General features: G+C 37.9%; 1 protein-coding gene across 2 annotated transcripts in view; it reads right to left on the minus strand.

Moving 5' to 3' along the window:
* Positions 1-21,219, minus strand: part of LOC115213465 (testis-expressed protein 264) — a 79,057-nt gene extending 57,838 nt beyond the window's left edge. The window contains exon 1 of one of the 2 annotated variants that reach the window (XM_036503946.1): positions 20,859-21,219. In XM_036503946.1, the coding sequence (XP_036359839.1) occupies positions 20,859-21,113 (255 nt within the window). In that variant the 5' untranslated portion in view covers positions 21,114-21,219. The remainder of the gene's footprint in view (positions 1-20,858) is intronic. The other variant, XM_029782448.2, reaches the window with a different exon arrangement.
* Between the last annotated feature and the right edge of the window lie 279 nt (positions 21,220-21,498).

Genomic DNA, 21,498 nt, shown 5'->3' on the forward strand with positions numbered 1-21,498 from the left:
GGTGTATATTTTATTGTTTTGAAGTGTTAACCTTTAAATCCTACCATTTAGCTCTTAGAGGGCATTTTAATTATATTTTATCAAGATCCTTCACCTATTTTCTTTTCTCTTCAAGACATCCCACCACCAAACACCTTAACTATAGCTCTTCCTTCATACCACTTAATTTTCTTACTACCCAGAACCAGTTCACTTGTTATCCATCCATCATCCATTCATACTGTTCCCTACCTGCAACACTTTCATTGACCCCCCTCCTTCCACCATGTCACTATCTCCTCTTCTGTCTGCCACCACACCACATGTTGTCCCACCTCATGCACTATGCCTGCCTCTCTCTTTCCCATCTTCTCCTTCAACTTACCCAACATGTCAGCTTTCTCTCTATAGTCCTTCTTTTCTGCAGTCAGTCATCTCCTACTCCCTCCTCCCTCCCACCACACTCTTGATCTCTCTGTCCCTGCTCACTTCTCCTAATCACCACCATTTTCATTGTATTCCAGCTCCACCGCAACCACTCTCATCTTCTCTTCTAAAATACTCAACAGCAAAAAGCCTGTTGTTCCAGCTCCTTTTCTCTTACTTTTACTCCCCATCTTCAAGGATAAAACTGCCCCCTTTGGGGTTCATAGTCTTGCAAGCTGTATCGTGACCTCAACAATAGTAAAGGTGCCATGAAAAAAGCACACCCAGTATGAGCATGAAGTGGTTGGCATTAGGAAGGGCATAGAAACCATGCCAAAGCAGACAGTGGCTCATAATACAGTGCTTGGGCCCATTGTACCTTGGTCAAACCATCCAACCCATACCAGCAAAGAATATGGATGGTGAATGATGATAATGATATAGTCTAGCAGCTACAGGAATATCAGTAGCTCTTTCTTGAACTATAAAAACTACCAAATCATCTTTATTTTCTATAAAACTACTGGGCCACCTCTGTATTAGCAGCGGTGGATTGGAAGATGCTGGTCTACTCCTGTTTCAGCAATATCATACAACCAAGGCCAATGTCAGCCTTTTATCTGCTCCAATGACCTTGAAGGTTTTACAAGGTCTCTGATAGTCAGGTGCCGGCAGTAGGAAGAAGAACAATTATTGTGCTTCATGTGGGTTTAGGGGGAGGTGGTATACAGTCAACAAGCTAGGAAGAATAACGGATGGAACTGAAGATGCAACTCAATGATTGTTATAGGCAATAGTTTTCAAGTAATAGACATACTGCCAATTCTAGAAATAAAACACATACACACACATACATGCATACATGTACACGCATAAGGCTAGAAGTATGTTCAACAAACTCAATTGCTGCTTACATTGCAGTCGTCTTGTTTTCCCAGGTAGAGTTACGTTACAAATTCATCAAATGTTTTTGTTTCGTTTATCTTAATCATTATAGTTTATCCTAACTCTGCATTTCAAGACAGATAAAGAACTGGGTTTTTTTTTTCTTCGTTGAACACAACAAAAGCTGGCGTCTTCAATACAGAGTTGTGTGAGCATGAAGAGGAATGGAGTGATAGGCCTCTCTTATAAATAGACATTTTTAACAGAGGAAATAGTGAGTCACTGTGCGAAAAAAAACAACCAAAAACAAAAACGTAATGATAATAAATAGTAATTTTTTTGGGTGGTGGTGGTGGTGTGTGTGTGTGTGTATGTGTGTGTGTGTGTGCAGTAGAGTTTTCATTGGTCCATCAGTGAGAATGTGTTCTATATAGAGTTTAAGGAGATAAAATTTAGAAAGGAGATGGTTGTAATATGCCTGAAAATGGAACACTCCTATGGAAGTCTTCAAGCAAACTATCATCATCATCATCACTGACTTATGGATGCTTTTTAATTTAATCTTCTTTAAGTGTAGTTTTCAGAAAGAACCAGAAAATTCCAGCCTGAAAAATTATACATTTACACTATTTGTGGAAGAGGTGGCAAGGAGGGGGGGAGGGGACGGACAGAGGCAAGGATATCCAGCTGCATATCTTTTTTACCTTTTACTTGTTTCAGCCACATGGCTGTGGCCATGCTGGAGCACTGTCTTGAATGATTTTGTCAAAGAAATTGACTGGTACTTATTCTATTGGTATCCTTTGCTGAAGCTACATTATAAGGACATAAACAAACACCAACCGTCAAGTGGTGATAGGAGACAAACACAAAGACACACACAGGTGCAGGCATGGGTGTGTGGTAAGAAGCTTACTTTCCAACCACATGGTTCCAGGTTCAGTTCCAGACTGGCACATCGGGTGTCTTCCACTATAGCCTTGAGCCGACCAAAGTTTTGTGAGTGGATTTGGTAGATGGAAACTGAAAGAAGCTTGTATATATATATATATATATATATATATATACACACACACACACACACACACACACACATGTATATGTTTGTGTATCTGTATTTGTCTCCCCCACCATTGCTTGACAACCAATGTTGGTGTGTTTATGTCCCTGTAACTTAGCAGTTCAGCAAAAGGAACTGATAGAATAAGTACTAAGCTTATAAAGAATAAGTCCTGGGGTCAATTTCTTCAACTAAAGGTGGTGCTCCAATATGGCCGCAGTCAAATTATTGAAACAAGTAAAAGAATAAAAGAATACACATATAATGGGGTTCCATACAGTTTTCATTTCCTAAATTCACTCACAGGGCATTGGTGGGCCCAGAACTATAGTAAAAGACACTTGCCGAAAGCACTACACAGTGGGACTGAACCCAAAGCCACATGGTTGCAAAGGGAGCTTCTTAAGCACACAACCATGTCTGTACCTATAAACCAGTACTCTGCTGGTTATGAGACAAGAGTTCCAGTTGAGCCAATCGATTAAACAGCCTGTTCATGAAATTAACATGCAAGTGGCTGAGTACTCCACAGACACACAAACTCTTAATGTAGTTCTCTGAGAGATTCAGCATGACACAGAATGTGACAAGACTGGCCCTTTGAATTACAGATACAACTTACTTTTGCCAGCTGAGTGGCTTGGAGCAATGTGAAATAAAGTGTCTTGCTCAATGCACCACTGGAAATAAAATGTCTTGCACAATGCACCACTGGAAATTGAACTCACAATCTTACAATTGTGAGCCAAATACCCTAACCACTAAGCCATGTGCCTTCATGTACCTACACACTCACACACAGTTGTTTCACTTATTTTGATGTCTACTTTTCTATGTTTGCATGGAGTAAGTTGAGTCAGTGTTTTCTACAGCCAGATGTCCTTCCTGACAGCAATTCCACCTGTTTCCAAGCAAGGTAATCATCTCCCAGTCTACTGGACAACAAAAATCATGGATGTGGTTGTGTGGAGAACTGGAAATATATAACTCTGCTTTGAACAGACCTTTTACTTACAAAGATCTCGCAAGACGTGAAAAAGCCCCAGTGTACTTTCACAACAGACTGTCAGCAAATGTCATTGTTTCCATCAACAGTGAAGTTATGGTTTACAATCAGTGAACATATGTGAAGATGAGGGGAAACATGAACTCAAACACATACACACATATATATAACAGCCAATATAATTGTTTGTTGGTTGGTTAATTTCTCTAGTCACACTTTACAGCATATACAGTAATCCTTTAACTACCACAGGTATTATGTTCCAAAACTGCCTACAGAAATAGTTAAAAATCTAAAAAGATATAAACACCTATTGGCCACAGAAACCTGGATATACTGAGGAGTCTGCAATATAAATTTACATATATTAGCCAGAAAAGTCCGCGATAGGGGAGGGATATATATAGAGAGGGGGCAGCTATAAAAGAAATTCAAAAAGAGTTAACACAAGAGATGCACGATGAGTGCACATGCTAAGCTTGGTGGCAGGCAATGAGTAAAGGGACTACACATGACCATACACAGAGTGAGAGACAAAGATCCATAGAGACAGAGGACAAGAAGGAGAAGGAATAAACAGCTGAGTTGTTATGGGAAGAGTTAACTTTTCAGAGGTAGGTTTTTGATGGACTAGATTGCAATTATGTTGATAAAATTTAGAAAAATAATAACATCATCATTATCATTTTAACATCTGCTTTCCATGCTGGGATGGGTTAGATGGTTTGACAAGAGTGAGCAAGGCTGTGAACTGCACCAGGTTCCATTGTCTGTTTCAGCACTGTTTTTATGGCTGGATACCCTTCCTAATGCTAACTATTTTACAGAGTGTACTGGGTGACACCAGCTCCAGTGCTTTTTACATGACACCAGAACCAGTGTTTTTTTATGTGACACCAGAACCAGTGTTTTTTATGTGGTGCCAGAACTGGTGCTTTTTACAAGAGAAAGAGAAAGAGAGAGAGAGAGAGAGATGGTAGTGGAGATGTGTCGGGGTATGCCTTTGATGGACATTGGGGGGTGGTAACAATAAGTGGGAATAATATATCTATCGCAGATATACAAATGAGAAATTTGTTTTGTTTGATTTGATTTTAAGGTAATAAATATTTTTCTTTTGATAATTAATATTAATTTCATCATCTTGTAATAAGCAACAGGAAATGTGAGAAAAGTTAAATAATAATTATCATATAGGTATAGGTATGGCTGTGTGGTAAGATGTTGGTTTCCCAACTACAGTTTTGGGTTTAGTTCCATTCTGTGACACCTTGGGCAAGTTTCTTCTATTATATCTCCAGGCTGGCCAAAGCCTGGTGAGTTGATTTGGCAGATGGAAACTGAAACCTTGTGTGTGTGTGTGTGGTGTGTGTGTGTGTGTGTGTGTGTGTGTGTGTTACTGTGTCTTGGCTTCAACTTTGCATGATTGTTGTAAATGAGTGCCACTGTCATGCAGGCAGTGTCCTTTGCTTCAAATCTTCCATGAAAATATGACCAGCGATGGGGGAATATTATTTCATTTGGAAACAGATGGAGGTTGGTGACAAGAACGGTATCTGGCCATAGGAAAAACTATGCCTCAACTAATTCCATCCAATCTATGTGAGCATGGGAGACTGGATGTTAAAATGATGATGGCATGCATATGTGAGTGGTATTTTTATAACAATTTATGTAGAACAGTTATTAAAAAACAAATCATGAGATTTGTGTAAAATGATTGTTAGGATTTCCCATACAGATGGACATAGTGCAAATATGAAGAAAGCCTGACTAACAGAAGCTTTGCAGCCCAGTTGCAAATCAATGTAAGGTTGCTAAGAGCTGGACTAGTGATCTTGAAAATATCCTGTTTCAATTGGGGGAGGGGGGGGGAAGAAGGGCAAGAGAAAGAGAGAAAGAAAAGGGAGAAAGAAAGAGAAGGAGAGAGAGAGATGAAATTTTATACTACTTTGAAAGTCAAAACCAACTGTTAATTAGCAATTAGGTAATGAATGCGGAAGAGACAGCAGTCAGCTCCTGGCAACCAGAGGTGACGTAGTTCCAATTGTTGGTTAAACCTTTTCATACCAACCAGCCTAGGGTCATTCTTCTTGGTTCTATGATACAACCTTCCTGTTTTAAATTGGTCTAAATTAAAACTTTCCATCAAAATTTCCCAAGTTCTAAATATCAGCTTAACAATGGCAGCTATTTTACAAAAGTCTTCACTATTTTCAAAATTAATTGAAACAAGACAGGGTGTTTCTTCCAGAAATATAGTAACAAAAGAGTGTGTCTGGGACCATCCTTGATTTATGATAGAAACTTCCTAATTTTAAAGGGAGCTAAATTGAAACCTTAAAATTTCATACTAATTTTTGCTCCAAACCCCGGCTTAATAATGATAAAATTATTTTTACTAAATTTTTCATTATATACAAAATCAATTAAACAAAATGTATTGCACTGCAACAGAAATAAGATAAAGGATTAAATGTGAGATAAGTACTCTCTATTGCCCTTTTCATCAACTGATAAAAATTCTTAGCCAAAAGTGCACAGCAAAAGCTGTAACCTTCTCCATCCATGTTTCCTGGTCATCAACCAACCACATGTTGTCCACTAACTTTCTCCCTATCCTTCTTTAACATTGTCCAACCACCCCATTGCTAACCTTTCTATACCTCAATGACTAAGGAAGGGGTATTTTGTTCATGACATCCAACAACCTCACTAGTAACTTTCCCTTATACCTCATTATTAATCCTTAAGCATTTAGACTAGACATATCTGGTGCCCAAATATTCTCCCGTTTTATGTTCAAACTGACCAGATCTGGCCTCTCACACCTACCCTACAATGTTATTGTAAAGATAAACAATCCTATCATCATAACCTTGAAGCTTTGAGATAATGCGGGATTAATTAAAAACAAGGTGAACAAGAGCACTGAGAGAGCGCAAACCTCTGTCAAGGCAACATCGATGATCAGCCAGAGAGAATTTTTAAAATGAGAATATCTGAAATAAACTCGACTGCTCTCACAAACGAGAATAATAAAAGTGAACCTGACCGCTCTCAAAAATTAAGTACAAAAACCAGGAAAAATAATCCAGAATCCTTGTCTGGTACCAGATCGATCCCAAAATCTAATCAGTTTGTGCCAGTCAGGAGGCCAAACATCCCTGAAAGTTTCTTCCAAATCCATCCAGCTGTTCTTGAGATATCTTGTCCAAGGACAAACAAACAAGCAAACATGACTGAAAACAATACTTCTGCTTTCACTAAGCCTTACATTTGACAAAGTAATTTGAATGCTAAAGGGTTACCTTGTCCATGTATAATCAGGTTTACTAGACATATGAAATGCCATGATGCATGATCAACATCACACCATTTTCTTGTCTGTTGGCAACTGACTTATATCTTATGGTTCACCATTTATGCAAACTAACACTTTCTTAGTTTGATGTTTTGCATATAGAATACAAGGCCTCATGATACAGCTTTTCATTTCAAAAGCTGTGATTCTTTTCTCTTATTTTCAGTATCTAATGCTCTAGTGCTCATAGTTTATTTTACACCACTGCTTTGCGTACCATCCATATATTTTGTCCTGGCTGGCAGTCGATGTTCTCTGGTTCTAAATAATACTGGCTTCAGCAATTTCTGAGAAAGAGGATAAGTCAATTACATCGAACCCCGAAAGGCAAAGTCAGCCTCAGCAAGGTTTGAACTCAGAATGTAAAAAAAAGCTGTAAAGCATTTTCCCCAGCACTATAATGATTCGGCCAGCTCACCTCCTTCAATTAGTAAATAACAAGTTTGGGGGAGGGAGTAAGTTGATTACATTGACCCCAGTACACAACTAGTACTTACTTTATCAACACAAAAAGGATGAAAGGCAAAGTCCACCTTGGCAGAATTTGAACTCAGAATGTAAGGACACAAAATTCCACTACACATTTTGCCCAGGGCTGCAAGGATTCTGCTAGCTCGCTGCCTTCAATTAGTAAATATTAACTGATTTCTTATAAAGAAGTTAAACTTTCCAGTTTGTTTAGAGTTGCCTGCCCATCAGATGTGGTGTGCAAGAGGGATGAATGCACTGGTATGGTTATGTAATGCATATGGATGAGGACAGCTGTGTAAAGAAGTGCCAATTTCTAACTGAGGAGGGAACCTGAGGGTGAGGTAGGCCCAGGAAGACATGAGGCAAGGGGGTGAAGCATGATTTTTGAATGTTGGGCCTCCTGGAGGCAATGACCGGTGAGCGAGACCTTTGATGATAGGCTGTCAAGCCAAGTGAGATCATAGTTGTAGCTGATGCTCGTGTCATGTAAATGGCACCTCTGCCGGTGGCACATAAAAAGCTCCTTTTGAGCACTGGGCTTCCTGGAGGCAATGTGGCTGATGCCAGTGTTGCGTAACTGGCACATAAAAAGCACCTTTCAAGCATTGGGCCACATGGAGGCAGTGACAAATGAACAAGACCTTCGGCAATATGCAGTGCTTGAGAAGATCCATCAAGGTGAGTGATCATAGTCATGGCTGATGTTGGTGTCACACAACTGGCACCCATTACACTATTGAAGTGGTTGGCATTAGGAAGGGCACCTAGTTGTAGAACACCTTGCCAGATCAGACTGAAGTCTGATGCAGCATTCCAGCTTGCCAGCCCTGGTCAAACTGTCCAATCCATGCCAGCATGAACAACAGACATTAAATGATGATGATGACACATATTCATCATCATCATTATTTAACGTCCGCTTTCCATGCTAGCATGGGTTGGACGATTTGACTGAGGACTGGCGAACCAGATGGCTGCACCAGGCTCCAATCTGATCTGGCAGAGTTTCTACAGCTGGATGCCCTTCCTAACGCCAACCACTCCGAGAGTGTAGTGGGTGCTTTTACGTGCCATTGGCATGAGGGCCAGTCAGGTGGTACTGGCAACAGCTACGCTCAAATGGTGTTTTTTATGTACCACCTGCACAGGAGCCAGTCCAGCGGCACTGGCAATGACCTCGCTTGAATGTTTTTTCACGTGCCAGTAAGGCAACGCTGGTAATGATCTGGCTCGAATAGTGCTTTTTACGTGCCACTGGCATGGAAGCCAGTTTGCTGCTCTGGCAACGATCATGCTCGGATGGTGCTCTTAGCGCTGATGTTAGTCATTGAATTTGATTTCGATTTCACTTGCCTCAATAGGTCTTCACAAGCAGAGTTTAGTGTCCAATGAAGGAAAGGTACACATAAATGGGCTGATTACACCCCTGGCATAGGCCACGAGGTTATGGTCTCACTTGGCTTGCCGGGTCTTCTCAAGCACAGCATATTTCCAAAGGTCCCAGTCACTAGTCATTGCCATGGTGAGGCCTAATGTTCAAAGGTCATGCTTTACCACCTTATCCCAGGTCTTCCTGAGTCTACCTCTTCCACAGGTTCCCCTCAACTGCTAGGGTGTGGCATCCAAATCACTCCATTAATTAAATAAGATGAAATATGGCTGAGACAATAGAATACTCAAGTCAATGAATTGCAGTGTTTAATTTAGCAGTTGTTTAACCACAGGTCACCTAAGGACTGACCAGTCGACTACCATGAAAAAATGCTCCAGTTGCAACTAGTGTACTTTTTTCTTTCTGCAAAAGTGTATCTAGGACTCTATTACTCAAGATGACTTTGCCATATTTCAAGATAGTAGACAATGATTTGTCTGACCTCTGGCTGCTATGTCTGGTAAATTGCATGTCCTCATTTGAGGTCTCATCTTGCTAGGCTCAGTGTTTAATTAACCCAGAGTCAAACCTATTATTTTTCCTGTGTCTGAGTGTACATGTAGTGGAGGTGGAGGGTGGGCTAATGAAATATGTATCAGTAAGATACTGAAAATGATGTGGGGGTGGGGTGGGGGAATCCAGTAGTTGTATGTCGTATGCCATAAATGAGTCATTTGTCAGAAATCAATATAGAGAAATCAAGAAATTAACTTTTATCAGTTAATGGGCACAATAGATTAATTTCTATTATTATTATTATTATTATTTTGAAACTTACTCATAACATATCTCACCTGCCTGTAAAGGTGAGTGACTGATTAGATTTCACAATCACCTGTATGATGAACCGATTTCTCAAAATGTCAAAACAGAAAAGAAAAAAAAAACTATCAAGATTGCATAAATTCTTATGTTTTTTTCCTAAAACAAAAGCTTAGTAGCTTTTGGAATCAAATAAAAATATTTATAATAATCCTTTTTCTACTATAAGCATCAGGCCTGAAATATTGGGGAGGGGTAAGTTGATTACATCAACCCCAGCGTTAAACTGGTACTTATTTTATCCCCGAAAAAATAAGAGACAAAGCTGACTGCGGTGAAATTTGAACTCAGATCATAAAGACAACTGAAATGCTGATAAACAATTTGTCCCGTGTGCTATCAATTCCGCCAGTTCCCTACCTTAATAACAACAACAAGAGCACCCAGAGAGTGCACACCTCCACCAAGGCAACACCAACATCCTCTCAATGATTAGCCAGAGATGATTTTTAAAATGAGAATATCTGAAATAAACTCGACTGCTCTCACAAAGGAGAGTACTAAAAATGAACCTGACCACTCTCAAAAATTAAGTGAAGTAAATATAACAAATATAACAATCCTTGTCCGGTACCAGATCGATCTCCAAATCTAATCAGTTTGTGCCAGTCACAAGGCCAAACATCCCTGAAAGTTTCATCTGAATCCATCTAGCAGTTCTTGAGATATCTTGTCCACAGACAGACAAACAAACAAACAAACAAACACAACTGAAAACAATACCTCTGCCTTCACTAAGGCAGAGGTAACAATCCTTTTTCACCAAAAGCACCAGGCCTGAAATTTTGGGATGGGGAAAGTTGATTACATCAACCCCAGCATTAAACTGGTACTTATTTTATCTCCTTGAAAGAATGAAAGGCAAAATTGACTTCCACAGAATTTGAACTCAGATCATAAAGACAACTGAAATGCTGTTAAACAATTTGCCCAGTGTGCTAACAATTCCGCCAGTTCCCTCTCTTAATAACAACAATATTGGTTTCAGATTTTGGCACAAGGCCAGCGATTTCAGTGTTCATCTGGCACTTATTTTATCAACCCTGAAAGGATGAAAAGCAAAGTCAACCTTGGCGGAATTTTAACTCAAAACATAAACATGGACAAAATGCCACTAAGCATTTTGCCCTGGATGCTAATGATTCTGCTAGCAAGTTCAGGGCAGGGGATAAGCCAATTACATCAATCACAGTACATGACTGGTACTTATTTTATCGACCCTGAAAGGACAAAAGGCAAAGTCAACTTTGGCAGAATTTGAATTCAGAAAGGCAAAACGCTATAAAGAGGAGGGGGGGTTAGTAATTTACATTGACCCCATTTTAGATAAATCAATGTCCAATTACATTTTTTTTTTTTGCTTTGCTGTTTAAGATTGTCTTCATAAGGTCTGACAAGAAATGATCATTGCCTCTACTACACAGACTTTGTTATCTTAACAAGTAGATAATGAATTCCATCAAAAACTGAAGGGTTATCTGCTAGGCTGGTTAGAGTAGCTTAATACAGTAAAAATATTCATTTGAAACAATATGAGTGAAAGAGAAAATGTCATTCTGAAAAAATAAGAACCAATAAATTGAAGAATTCTACAGCAGTTGTTATTTTATCCTGGGCCAAACCTGATTAACCCTTTCGTTACCAACCCAGCTGAAACTGGCTCTGTAGTACAAATGTCTTGTTTTCATAAGTTTTGAATTAAAATCTTCCACCAAGACTTAGTCACAATTTATGTTCCTAACAATAGCTTCATAATAACTAAATTATTTTACTAAATTCTTTGTTATATTTAAATTAACTGAAAGAAACAAAGAACATCTCAAAATAAATACAGTAATGAAAGGGTTAAGTAGGCTTATGAGCAAAAGATATTCCAGCTCTGACCATCCTATTTATTTTCAGAAATATATCTAGGACCTATCTGCCCATCTTTAACCTTCAATGCTACCGCTACACCCATCTTTAACACTCTCCTCTCACACATTTATGGAATTACCCTCTCCCAACCTGCAGTCTACATCCTTTCTTTTGTTCCCCATTTTGTACCTTGAAATTTCACTCTGGCACCTCGTCTCCACCATCTCCATCTTCTTTCCACTTACTCCTACTCATCATCATCATCATCATTGTCATCGTTTAACATCCGCTTTCCATGCTGGGATGGGTTGGATGGTTTGACTGAGGACTGGCAAGCCAGAAGGCTGCATCAGGCTCCAATCTGATCTGGTAAGTTTTCTACAGCTAGATGCTCTTCCTAATGTCAACCACTCCGAGAGTGTAGTGGGTGTTTTTTATGTACCACCAGAATGGGGGCCAGTCAGCTGGGACTGGCATTGACCATGCTTGAATGGTACTTTTTACGTGCACCGGCATGGGAGCCAATCCGGTGGGTCTGGCATCGACCATGCTCAAATGGTACTTTTTTGGTGCCACCAGCACGGTTCTGGCATCGGCCACGACAATGATTTCACTTGACTCAACAGGTCTTCTCAAGCACAGTATACTGCCCAATGATTGAAAGGTACTCTGAGGTAATCATGCATCATCTCTATAGCAAGACATCTGTGCTTGACTTTCTAGCATGCTTTTAGCCCAGGGGTTTTCAACCATTTTTTTTTAACCTATGGACCCCTTTGATTCCAATTTTATTCTGGTGGAGCCCCATAGCCATCTGATGTTTAAAAACGGATTTTATCGATGCTTCTTTCAAAATTCCTATTTTGTTTTTCAAACATTCACTTGTGTAAGCTGAACAGTGTAAAACATTAGAGAATGAAACCTGGCTGTTTCTTACAATACATACATCTAAAGGAAAATTTGTTTCATGGCCTATGAAATACTATTTGTGGACCCAATCTACTATTTTGCTAGTGCGGACCCTCCAATATCTTATATGGCCCCAAATGGGTCATATGGACCCCAGTTGAGGACCACTGCTTTAGCCCCTACCCTCACGTCAAAAACACTCCCAATCAGCACATTCGACAAAGTGGTTAGCATTAAGAGGGCATCCAGCTATAGAAACCATGCCAAAATAAAACAATTGGAGCCTGGCACAGCCCAGCATCCCATGGAATCCAGTCAAACCATCCAACCCATGCCAGCAAGGAAAACAGATTTTGGCACAAGGCCAGCAATTTTAGGACAAGGGATTTCATTGATTATATCAACCCCAATACATGACTGGTATTTTATTTTATTGATCTTGTAAGGATGAAAGGCAAACTAGACCTTGGTGGGATTTGAACTCACTGCATAAAGAATCAGAAGAAATACTGCTGAGCATTTTGTCTGTTGTTCTAATGATTCTATCAGCTCATTACCATAACACTAAATTTTCAAATTTTTGTCACAAGGGCAGCTTGGGGGAAAGGATGAAAGGCAAAGATGACCTCAGCAGAATTTGAACTCGGAATCTAAGGACGGACAAAATGCCAATAAGCACTTTGTCTGGCGTGTTAATGATTCTGCCAGCTCACCACCTTAATAATAATAATAACAACAATTACAACAATAACATTCATAATAATAATAATAATAGTAATAATAATAATTCTTTCTGCTATAAGCACAAGGCCTGCAATTCTTGGGAAACAAGCTTGTTGTTTACACTAACCCAAGTGCTCAACTGGTTCGTATTTCACAGACCCTGAAAGAATGAAAAGCAAATTCGACCTCAACAGAATTTGAACTCAGAATGTAAAGCCAGAAGAAATGCCACAATGCAGTTTGTCTGGCATGCTAACGATTCTGTGCTTCCAATTTAGGCACAAGGTCAGCAACTTTTTCATTTATTACATTGAACTCAATATTTGACTGGTGCTTTATTTTATTGAGCCCAGAGAGATGAAAAGAGAAGCTGACTTTGACAAGGTTTGAAATCAGAACATAAAGAGCAGGAACAAAATAACAAAATGCTGCAAAGAATTTTTGTTTGATGCTCTCACAATTCTGCCAATCCACTCCACCAAACTCCAATAAGCTTGATTCAACATCACATATTTTATCAGTTAAAAGCACAGCTCCCAGTCCAACACTTTAACTGATAGTAAAACTCTGACATTATAGAGGGTTTGTAGTCTTGAAATCTATGTAGAATTCTCTGACAAAAAAAAAAAACCTACACTTCCAATTTCTGTTGATATCCATGTTATAAACTGATATGTGTTCATAAGGGGTGTTTTACAGAAAAACAAACAAAAAAGAAAAACAATACAACTACTTCTATACAGCCTGTATCCGAAAATTATTGACCAGAATGCAGGAGTGGCTGTGTGGTAAGAAGCTTGCTTCCCAACTACATGGTTCCAGGTTCAGTCCCACTGCATGGCACCTTGGGCAAGTGTCTCCTACTATAGCCTTGGGCTGACCAAAGCCTTGTGAATGGATTTGGTAGACGGAAACTGAAAGAAGCCTGTCGTATATATATATATATATATATATATATATATACATACATATATATTTGTGTCTGTGGTTGTCTCCCCTACTGTAACTTAGCAGTTCGGCGAAAGTGACTGATAGAATATGTACAAGGCTTACATAGAATAAGTCCTGGGGTCGATTAGTTTGACTAAAGGCAGTGCTCCAGCATGGCTGTAGTCAAATGACTGAAACAAAAGAGTAAAGAGTATACATTGCAAATTCTGTATTAGTAGAATTCCGTAACCAAACTTTCCAGAATGTACAAGATTTCTGTATCTTTTACCCAAATGATAAAAAGCAAAGGTGATCTGAACTGAATTTGAATTAAATAGGTATGGCAGCTGAAACTATCAGACGGTGGCTGTGTCTGACAAAAAGCTGCAGATGGAATCCTTCTGTAGGTGAAGGGTAATTCAGTCCTCACTGCCTCACTCGGGTGTAGTGTGCAGGCTAAGGAGCAAAATACTTGTGACTCTGAGATACCATCTGACAAATATGGAAGAGCATTTAACATGGCATTGAAATCAAAAGAGCTTGCAATAACCCCACTGAGTAGCTTTTGCAGGTTCTGTATGGAGCAGAACATCTCTGATGTTTATTTTACATGGGATGTAACAGAATATTACAAGATATTTGCTCCTGTACTTTACCATTTCCACTGTTCATTCCTCTACAACTATCAATAATGATGATCTGAGACACAAAGCCATATATATTTAGAAGAAAGGAGAAAATGTGACAGGCTTTTTTCTTCAGGGTGACATGAATGACATCCGACATGAACTGGCATCAACTGGGGGACTAAAATTGGGTCGTGGATTCAGCACCACAGGGGGTAATATCAAAACTATAACACCAAAGATAACAAGATATAAATCCCAGGATTGGTAGAAGCAATATTACAGTACTTGATGGCCTAAAAGACACACAGGGATATTAGATGCATCCCCTAAATGGTCAAGAAAAAAAAATTAGTGCATTAAAAGCTGAGTTCAAGAGAGAAGTCCAAAATTCCAAATATTAATTCTATAGTTAAATGCTTTTGGATAATTTACATGGCAGAAATGTCCCAGATTCCATGTTTGAAGAAAAATCTACTTTCCACAACACAGAATAATGATAAACAGACTTTAAATTTACTATTTACTGCCTGCTTCTATTATTTGTAATTTCTCAATAAATTCAGACTTGTCTTGATATCTTTGGGTAAACTAGGCCACAAACATCGGTAAAATTCCTTTTAGCATGTTGTACATCAATTGGAATGGAATATCAGCTGAGCAAATACAGACACATTCCTTTGAGTTGTTCTATCTTAACAGTCATACATTGGTTTTATTATTCTATTTATATCAATGGCCAGGTATTCAAGGTGAACAACAGTTCTTTCACCTGTTTGTGTTTGTTCAGGCTCTTTGAAAGCCATTGTTTTAGCATTCTGTTCCAAGACTAAATATTTTAATACACTGACAGACAAATCATAAAGAGAAAGGATGGAGTCTATAATGTTTGTGTCTGCTTGGGAAACTGATCCTGTTAATATCATAAAGCACCAGTGCTGGCACCACGTAAACAGCACCTGTACTGGTGCCAGATATATAGCACTCAATACACTCTGTAAAGTGGTTGACATTAGGAAGGGCATCCAGCTATAGAAACCATACCAAAACAGATAGCTGGAACCTGGTGCAGCTCTCCAGCATACCAGTTCCTGTCAAATTGTCCATCCATGCAAACATGGAAAACAGACATTAAATGATGATGATGATATATCATCATTATCATTGTTTTAATGTCCACTTTCTGTGCAACCATGGGCTGAACTGAGGTTACTGAGGCAGATTTTTTTATAACCAGATGCTCTTCCAGTCACCAACCCATACCTGTTTCCAAGCAAGGTAATACTTGCCCATGGTCAAACATGACTTCACAGAATATTGGAGATGAATGAACACAGCCTGTATGACAGAGACATTTACAAATACCATGTGATTTCAAGACAAGGAAACACAAACATACACACACACATACATATATAGATAGGCAAAAAAGGTAGACTTCAATATTGCGAAATAGAGGACTATATTCATTGAATGATACAGTTATAGAGACTTATATATGGGACTTAGAGTTTCTGCATCAACATTAAGATGACCACAGCATTTCTTCAGCTGTTGCAAGATTTGAAGTGCAGTGATCATAGAATTGTTCACACAAACTTGAAGTCCTGTATGTGAGCCTCTATAACTGCATCAGTCTCTCTCTCACTATATATATATATATTTTGTTTTACTTGCTTGTCATTAGACTGTGGCTATGCTGGGACACTGCTTTGAAGAATTTTTGTCGAACAAGTCGATCCCAGAATTATTTTTTTTAAAAACCTGGTACTTATTCTGTCAGTCACTTTTGCTGAACTGCCAAGTTCCAGGGATGTAAAAAAAAACCCGACACTAGTTATCAAGCAGTGGTGGAGGACAAATACAAACACACACACACACACGTCACAGGCTTCTTTAAATTTCCATCTACCAAATCCTCTCACAAGGTTTTGGTTGACCTGAGGCTATAGTAGAAGACACTTGCCCAAGGTGCCATGCAGTGGGACTGAACCTAGACCATGTGCTTGGGAAGCAAACTTCTTACCACACAGCCACGCCAGCACCTATATATATGTAGTGAATCCAAACAAAGAAGAACAAACAAGGAAAAACAATAACACGAGGACGTGGTACAAGTACTGTGTTATCAGACGCTCAGGAAAGGAAGGAAAGCCACGCCACATACAGACACACTCACATGCGTATACAATAGGCTTTTCTCAGTTCAATACGTTTATCTCATAGTTATTGTGTTACTCTCAATATGTGTATTAAATGTGTAAAAACAAATGTTCAATAATAGATTTGGGTGTGGATCTTTATCATTTACTTGTTTTAGTGGTTCGGATGTGGCCATGGTGGGGCACCATCTTGAAGGGTTTAGATGAACAGATCGATCTCAGGACTTATTTTTAAAACTTGGTACTTATTCTACCATTCTCTTTTCGTTGAACCGCTAAGTTACAGGGACATAAACAAACCCAACACCATTTGTCAAGTGGTGGGGGTAGACAAACATCAACACGCACATATGTATTCGACAGGCTTCCACACAGTTTTCATCAACCAAATTCATTCGCGAGACATTGGTTAGTCAGGAGCTGCAGTAAAATGCGCAAAGTACTGCGCAGTGGGACTGAACCTGAAACCACACGGTTGCAAAATGAGCTTCTTAACCACCCAGCCATGTCGCTGCCTACACACATATACAAGTGTCTATAGCCACACAGAATGAATGCAGTCACACATCTTTTCTCTCATGTATATCACAAAACAACCATTATAGACAGACACACACATGTTTACATACAAACATACATACACAATTCCCTCCATCCACCAATACTTAAATATGAGACGAAGAGTCTTTGAGGTTCGTCTAGAATATACCAAACTGTATGATGGAAGCCAAAAAAAATCTGTTGTAAATCGTCTGTTTTATAGACTATCTACAACGACCCCTTCACAATCGAACTGTGACCTCTCTGGTTTTGTTTACTACTACAATAATACCCTTTGCTCTTTTGAACCTAATGGCATTACGCAAAATCCAATTTCTTCTCGGAACCCCCACACTACCAAAGGACAAACCTTGTCATAAACATATTGCCCCAGCCCTCCTCCCCTCCATCAAATGCATCCTTACGAAACGCCCACCTCGTTCATGTCTTAACTCCCAATCCAATAATCTATAACCTATAAAATAGCTATAAACATTCAAAGTTCACTGCACTTGTGTGTGTGTGTGTGTACGAAAGTGTGTGTTTGTGTGCGTACGAATGTGTGTGTGTGTGTGCGTACGAATGTGTGTGTGTGTGTGTGTACGAAAGTGTGTGTTTGTGTGCGTACGAATGTGTGTGTGTGTGTGCGTACGAATGTGTGTGTGTGTGTGTATGTTCCGGGTGTGAGGTGGGAACAAGTTCAAAGAACCTTTGTGGGGGTACTTAAAATAAATAACTCAACGATAAGCCTAAGAGTGAATAAACATTTAATCCATAATCATAATAAAACATTTCGTCCAAACAGGATTACGGGTAAAGGATGTGTGTGTAATCTAAGAGAATTTTTAAAATGCAACTGACGCAACTGTCCTTACCTCTTCTCCGAACTAACAAGTAATTAATAAAACGTGTGTGTGTGTGTATATATATATATATATATATATATATATATATATATATATATATATAATATATATATATATAGTGAATAAATGAGTGGTAAAACAACTTGGATTGTGAAAACCAGTCCTCATCACATCAATAAAATAACGATCTTCACACAGTAACAGCAATTGTAATAATTTATGACATACACATACACAGTTGATCAAAGAACTTGTATGCAGTAAAAGAGATGAGGTTTCGCACTGAAAAGGAACAAGCAATCAAAGGGAAGATTTGCAGAATTTCAACAATACATTTTTCCGAACTGGGTTAGACATTTCATTCTCTAAGAACAACAGCCGTTCCTATTGCAACTTACACACACACACACATTAATTCTGTTTCATTATCTCTCTCTCTTTCTTTCTTGTACAAAGGAAATAGTAATATGATAGACTCCGATATATACGGTTCGTCTCAAATGAATTATTAATTAAAAATATATATATATAAAATGTGGATTTAAGTAAGAGTTTTAAGGCATTGATAACTAGGTTTTTAATTTCTAATTCTGAAATATATTTTAAGAATGCTCTTTCATTAATTCTTAGCTGAACAATTCCAAAGAAACGGCGCTTATAGACACACACGCACAGACCCACCCACCCACACACATAACATATGTACGTGAATATATATATATATATATATTATATATGTATATATATATATAATATATATGTATATATATATATATTATATATGTATATATATATTATATATGTATATATATATAATATATATGTATATATATATATATAATATTATATATGTATATATATATATTATATATGTATATATATATATATCATATGTATATATATATATATCATATGTATATATATATATATCATATGTATATATATATATATTATATATGTGTATATATATATATATTATATATAATATATATATATAATATATATATATATATATTATATATATAATGTATATATTATGTATATATATATATATATATGTGTGTGTGTGTATGTCTAATATTAATATGCTTGTTTGTGTGTATACGTCACACCCCTATCACTGTTACGTCTAATGTTATATATTTTTTTTATTGTGCTTCCAGCCAATTATATGAATGTCAAGGATAGTGACAACGTCAGTGAATGAAGACGATAACAACAATTATTGTTGTTGTTGTAGAGCATTGGACCCATTTATAAGAAGGAATTGATACAAGCGATTCAGTGATCCAAAATATATAATAAGCTTTACATACACAATATTCATAATAAACAGAGGCTTCGTTTTCATCTTTCGTTTACGTATGTATGCATGTTTTCCTTTATCTACACACACATACACGTATAAATAATATGTATATATATATGTTGTCTATATAAGTGCGTGAATATATATATATATAATTCTATTATCGGTTTCAGCTAGACGTTGTGGGCAAATATACATAGTTTTCAAATATATGTATATCTATACATACACACACACACACACACACTATACATGTAAGGGTGAATGTATGCGCACCCTCTGTATATACATGTACGGATGTATATAACAAGCTTCATTTGGGAGACAGAGCGAAAATAGGACAGACAGTATGGGAATTTTCTCTTGAAATCGATTAAGACAATTAAGCTATTTTGTTTTCACAAAAGTGTACAACTGACAGCCGACTTCTTGGTTGACAGCAAGTGCGATGCTAAAAATACATTCAACAAGATTATTTCACAATTTGAATAGAATTAACGATAGATAGAGGGAGGGGGGAAAGGATGTGGGAACGATTCAGGTTACGAAATAAAGACAGCAGGAACATGAAGGGAGGCAGATGTCGCAAAAAGGGAAACCCCTTCTTTGTAAACAATAGCCTCTTCGATTTATAATGACATAACGAAAGTATAATAGCGAGACTGTGTATGTATGTATAATATATATATATATGTATGCGCGCGCGCGCACACACACACACACATATATGTGTATACCAAACCTAGAGAAAAGTACTTGTAGAGAATTTAATTTTAAAATATTCATTTTTCTAAGTTATTGAGAAAACAAAATCAGTAGGGAGGGTACACTTGTATAGATTAACCCCACCTCTCTGTCTGTCTCTCTCTCTCTCTATATATATATATATGTTAGTGATTTTAACGAATCCCACTTATCGTCTGAAAGACAGCATTGAGCGAGGAGGAGAAACTTAGAGTAATGAGGGAATGAATCGCCTGGATTGTACAAATATAATTCACAATATTATGTATTGAAGTACTCCGCTTGTTAACCAAGAACTTCTGTGCGTGTATGTGTACACACACACACACACACATATATATATATATATATCTATATATATATATATAGGTAAACAGTAAAAATAATTACAGACATGGACAAGAACATGAAACACACAGAGACGACACAAGAACCACAGGACGGGACATTCGAAGCCCTCAGTCATCAGTCAAGAACCAGATCATCTTAGAAATTTCGGCTGATATATATTTATATATATTTATATATATATATAATATATATATATATATATATATATTTATATATATATATATATATGTATATATATATACACGCACATAATAACGATATAATTGCTTTTTTATTTTTAATTCAAACTGGAGGGTTACTATAAGAAAAGGTCATTTATCAGCAGTAACAACAACACCAACAATGGCACCAAACGTGCCGTTATGAAATAGAAGAATAAATAGAATGGTTATTTACTTGTTTAGGATCGTCATAGTAAATGCCAATGGTTTTCTTATAAGGTGCCAGTCGTACCACTTCGCAGAATAAATGGCCCGCGTCTTTGTAGGGCCCACGAGCGAATTTGTACGCAACAACAATTTCGCCGATAGGAGGTCTCCCTGTGGTAATCTGGATATTATAGAAGAGACCGGAGTAGACCAAGAGAGCGAAAATAGAAAGTAGAATCCCTAACAGTAAGCCAAATATTCCCCAAATGAGCAATGTCTCCATTTCAACGAAAAAAAAAATCCAGTCTGGTTTAAGGCGACAAGTTAAAAGTGAATTGAGCTTCTTCTATTCTCTCAACTGGAGAGAATTAACACAAGGGGGGATAACTAGTGAGATCTCGGTGGTAAGTAGGGGAGGAGAGAGAGATGATGTTAATGCGGAGAGAGAAAAAAAAAGGAGGCGAGAGAGAGAGATGGAGAAAGACAGAGAGGGAGAAACAGTTAAAGAGAGAAGACGAGAGAATGAAAGAAATGAAGAGAGACAAGAAGATAATGGAAGGGGTATGAGAGAATAAGAGAGAAAGTGAAGGGAAGGGTGTTAAGCGAGAGTGGGAGTAAAGAAGATGAAGTGGGTTGAAAGTGCAAGTAACATTGAGGGAATTTAGCAT

Source organism: Octopus sinensis, linkage group LG6, assembly GCF_006345805.1.
Source record: "Octopus sinensis linkage group LG6, ASM634580v1, whole genome shotgun sequence".
Classification (NCBI taxonomy): domain Eukaryota; kingdom Metazoa; phylum Mollusca; class Cephalopoda; order Octopoda; family Octopodidae; genus Octopus; species Octopus sinensis.